The sequence below is a fragment of the Etheostoma spectabile genome, chromosome 8, assembly GCF_008692095.1.
Source record: "Etheostoma spectabile isolate EspeVRDwgs_2016 chromosome 8, UIUC_Espe_1.0, whole genome shotgun sequence".
NCBI lineage: Eukaryota > Metazoa > Chordata > Actinopteri > Perciformes > Percidae > Etheostoma > Etheostoma spectabile.
Window position 1 is genome coordinate 25,884,537 of NC_045740.1, and position 4,746 is coordinate 25,889,282.

Here is a 4,746-nt window from a genome sequence, read left to right on the forward strand (position 1 = left end):
TACTTTTGAATTAACCAGTAAAATGAATTAGATTACCTCATATGTGACACCACTGTCAGTGCCTGCATCCCAGGGAATGAGGTCTGTGTCCAGCCTTTGGACCCAGCCACACTCCTTGGTGCAAAGGTCCTCTCCTGACAGCCCCACATTCCAGTCTGGGCTGGGCCCAAGCATGGTGAGGAAGGACATCAGGTGATGGGTCCGGTCCACAGAAAACTCTGCTGATGGAGCTGCTCGCCTGGTGACATAGGTAATAAAAACTGAAAAAACAAAGGGCATATCCAGATAATTAAATTAACTGTTTAATATTTTTTAATGACACAGCCCTAAGTATGTTTTGAAACATTTTCCTATATCTCAACACTCAGTTATTGCAATTTTTAGTTAATTACTAGTTAGTTAGTTAATCAACTTCTACTAATTGCTAGATAATTGAAGCTCTAAAGTATCTAATTAGTTTCAGAAAATAGGTCATAATTACATTCTCTCTGAATGTTTTAAACTTACTGAAAATAATAAAATATTTGAAGATAATAATAATGAGGTAATTGTAAGTTTCTTTATTAATGTCATTGGTATCTTAACAATCACGTCTTATCCAAGACATAAGTACAACTGTTTTAGAACAACTTGACAACTTTGTGTGTGTGTGTGTGTGTGTGTGTGTCTGTGTGTGTGTGTGTGTGTGTGTGTATGATAATGTAAAAATAACAGTGACACAATATATCGCAATAGACAGACAATGCTAAGAGGGGTAATTAAACAGAGCTTTGGGGAAATACAGTACACTAGTGTGTGTGTGTGTGTGTGTGTGTGTATGTGTGTGTGTGTAATTTAGTTTTTAATTTTTTTTGCTTTGCAAAATTGAAATAATTCAAAAGAGCGCAGAGGATGCCAGTGTGTAACTATTCAGACACATTGGCCTTGCTTTGAAGAGCTGTATAAAGGAAAGAATTATTAAACAATTAAGAATACATTTTTTTTAAATGCATACATTACAATACAATAGTCTGGATTCCAATTGTATTTTATAGTTAATAGAGGGTGAGAGAAAATTAAATGTTCTTCCAACTTTTAAGTACGTACGTCACATAAGTATGTCATATTATTAAAGAACAAAACAAGGTCAAAACAAAATAAAATATGTCGCATACCGTTTCCAGTGACACAATGTGCAGGCAGGTTTGTGATAAAATGTTGGTCATTACTTTCCAACAAACAAGTGCATGTACACAGTAGATAAAAAAACACAATATTATTAACATATTTTAATTTTAATTTTAATTATTTACAGAATTTTTGCAAATTTAATTATATTACAAACCTACAAATATTGGAATTGTACGTGTGCAAATGGCATAGTAAATGAAAATATGGCATTGTAAACACATTGCAGAGAATCATTGACGTGCAAGAGAAAGGGGCATAGGGGAGAGATCTGGATGAGATTTTGATGCGTAAAAGAATCATGAAGTGTGCATCATGCTGTGTGTCCTAAATCATGTAATTTATTGATTAACACATCACTAAGCAATGAATATGTATGTCTTTGTTTACTTCAAACAAAACAGATTATGTTATGCTTAAGGAAGAAAAAATAATAAATCTTGGTTTGAAGGAAAGCTTGGGCAGCTTCTTAACAAAAAGTAATGGTCTTTAAGCACAATCCTGCTGAAAACAGGATTAACTAGCGTGGCACTCAGATATTGCAGACCTCCGCTAAGTCATGCCCTATCTTGCAATATTAATGCAATATGAATCTTCTGAGAGGGGAACACATTTTTTCGATTATTCCAACACCACATGAATGGACCCCAACCCCCCTATCTCACAATGTAAAAGGAGGTGAAAAATAATTAGTGTTACTGCCCCATGATTCAGAAACAAATTTAACCCTTGCGTTGTCCTCCCCGGTCATGACATTTGACATTTTCAAAACATTATTTTTTTTATTTGATTTCCAGACCACCACCTTACTACCACTAGTGTTACACTACTTTTTGGAATCCATGGTCTATATCCCTCATTTGTATAGAATAATACCTAATATTTGAGTTCATTAAGCAGAAATTGTTAATTATTTGGACTAATAGTTAAGATCAGAGGAATGTGTATTGAGTGGATGAGTTTGGTCAGGATACTGATTTGAAACCATTTCAGTTAACAACCAAAATTCAATGAAAGTGATTAATTGTATTTGCAAAGAGTGTTGCATGGAATCCATCCTTTTTTGTGGAAATTTGATTAAAAAGAATGCCATATTTCTAAAATATACATTTTTAAAAGGGGTCAAATTTGATCCAAAGACAACACAAGGGTTAATGGTTTCTTCTTCTGCCCGTGCTACTTTCTTCTACTAATTTTCATGAAACTTAAAAAGTAGTTTTTATATAATCCTTGAGCTTGAAACAAAGCCAGGTGGTAATTTATTTTTTTACTAGGCTGGCGAAGGCTTGGCCTTCCCTACACTGCCTCTGATTGGTTTAGCCTGATATCATTACCCTAACCAATCTCTCTCCTCGTGCAACCTAGCAACCCAAACAACCAAGGCAATGCGTACTAGCCAATGGGAGGCAGAGTAGGGTGGGTCATGATTTTACCATTCTAGGGAGCGGATATAGTGGATCTTTTGGTTACAAAAAGCAAAAAAAACGACTTATTTTTGGTAACAACAACATTCAGTACACAAGTTGAAACAAACATAAAGCGTATTTTGTTGTGGTTTGGGGTTTTTGTTTGGGGTTATTTTTCCCATTTGGCCTTTCTTGTGTTTTTGTTTTTGTTTTCTCCCCAGTCTTGTGTTGTTGCTTCCAAAGGAGTTGGCACTGACCAGTCCTCCCTGGGAGCCGCCACGGTCACTCAGCCGCCGGCTGCCGCGGACCCCCAGCGGCCCACTGGCCCCCCCGACCCAGACCGGCTGACGGGGTTTCCCAACCCAGACCAGCCGACCGGGCTCCCAGACCGGCCGACCGGGCTCCCAGACCGGCCCCCTAGACCCAGACCGGCCGATCGGACCCCCCGACCAAGACCGGCCAACCAGACTCCCAGACCGGCCAACCAGACTCCCAGACCGACCGACCGACCAGCCCCCTCAACCCTGACCAGACGCCCAGCTCCACTGACCCCCAACTTGCGTTCGGTGGCCCTGGCCCCCGCCTGACGGCCAACGTTTTTGGCCCTCAGTCGGCGGTTGACAGCCCCGACCCCTAGACGGCGTCTGGGCCACTGCATTGGCTCCCGGGGTCCTTCTGGTATAAGTTCCAGGGGTCCCCAGGGACCCAGTTCCCCCAGGTCTGGTCCCCTGGCTTCCTCCGGGGACCCCTGTGGGCTTCCTCATGTGCCCTTTAGTGGGCTTCCCCGTGCACCCTTAGATGGGCTTCCTCGTGCTCCTTGTGCGCCCTCCCGTGGGCTTCCACGTGTTCTTCTTTGCCCCCCGTGGGCTTCCTCGAGCCCCTCGTGCGCTCCCCCGTGGGCTTTCTCGTGCTCTTCGTGTGCCCACTCATGGGCTTCCTCGTGCGCCCACTCGTGGGCTTTTCCGTGTGCCCACTCGTGGGCTTTTCCGTGTGCCAACTTGTGGGCTTTCTCTTATGCCTATCCATGGGCCCCCTAGTTTGCCCTCCCTCGGGCTCCCCTGTGCACTTGCTAGCCCCTACTGATTCCCTTCCCTTTGTCCCTCTTCTGTGCTTCTCTCTGTGTGCTTCCAACTCTCCCTGTTTCGCTCTCCCTCAATCTCTTTCTCTTCTCCTCACCTGTCTCGCTCTCTTTCTGTCCCAGTATCTGTGTCTCCTTACCTCCCTCCTTGTTTGTCTGGCTCTCTGTGTCCCGTTGCCTTTCTGTCCCTAGCTTTGTCGGTTCCGCTCTCTGTGTCTCCCTCGTCTTGTCCCTTCCTCGGTCGTCCCGTCTCTCTCCTTGGTCTCGTCTTCTCCCTCGTTTTGACTCTCCGCCCTACTCGTCCAGTCTCTCTGTGTGTCCCCTTCGCTCAGTCCCTATCTCTCCCTTTTTCCTATTCTTTTGTGTGGGTATTGCTCTCTTTCTGTGTGCGTCTGTGTCTACCACATTCTGTCTCTCTCTATTCCTGTGTTTGTCTTGCTCTCCGGGTTTCTGTCCCTTTCTCTCCCTTTCTTCTGTTTGTTTGTGTGGGTGACTCTCCCTGTGCCTCTCCATTTTTTCCCACTCCATCTCGATCTCTCTGTGTCTTTCTCCACTGTCCGTGTTCCTCTCGCTCTCTCTGTGTCGCACTGTCCCTGCCCTGGCCCTTTCTCTGCTCCCTTTCTCTGTCCCTCTCCCTCACTTGTCTCCGTCCCAGCCCCGTCCCAGTACTTGTCTCCATCGCTCTGTCTCTTTTGTTTCCTGTGTCTGTCTGTCTTGTTCTCTGTTTCCCACTCCCTCTTTCTCTTGCTGTTCGTTGTCTGTCTGTCTCTCCCTCTCTTCTGTGTGGGTGGGTGCGTGTTTCTCTCTCTATCTTTCCATGTATCTCTAACACTCTGTCTCTTTTTCTCTTCATGTCGGTCTTGCTCTCTCTGTCTCTCCTTCTTGGTCACTGTGTCTGTCTGTCTTGCTCCCTCTTTGCCTGTCTGGCTCTCTGTGTTTTGTCATCCCTTTGTCTCTTTTCAGCTCCCTCTCTCTGTGTGTCTCTCTCGCTCTGTCTCTGCGTGTCCCTGTGTTTGTCTGCCTGGCTCTCTGTGTCACTCTGTCTTCTTCTCTGCCTCGGTCAGCCTCACCCTCTGTGTCTCTCCTACCCTCTCT

At 44.6% G+C, this 4,746-nt stretch overlaps 1 protein-coding gene across 2 annotated transcripts in view; it reads right to left on the reverse strand.

Annotated features, from left to right (window-relative positions):
* spon1b (spondin 1b) overlaps positions 1–4,746 on the reverse strand; it is a 214,453-nt gene that overhangs the window by 83,224 nt on the left and 126,483 nt on the right. For both annotated transcript variants that reach the window (XR_004333036.1, XM_032523322.1), the window contains exon 8: positions 37–238. Coding sequence is in view for 1 of the 2 variants with exons in the window: in XM_032523322.1 (XP_032379213.1) it covers positions 37–238 (202 nt within the window). In the remaining variant the exon portion in view is untranslated. The remainder of the gene's footprint in view (positions 1–36; positions 239–4,746) is intronic.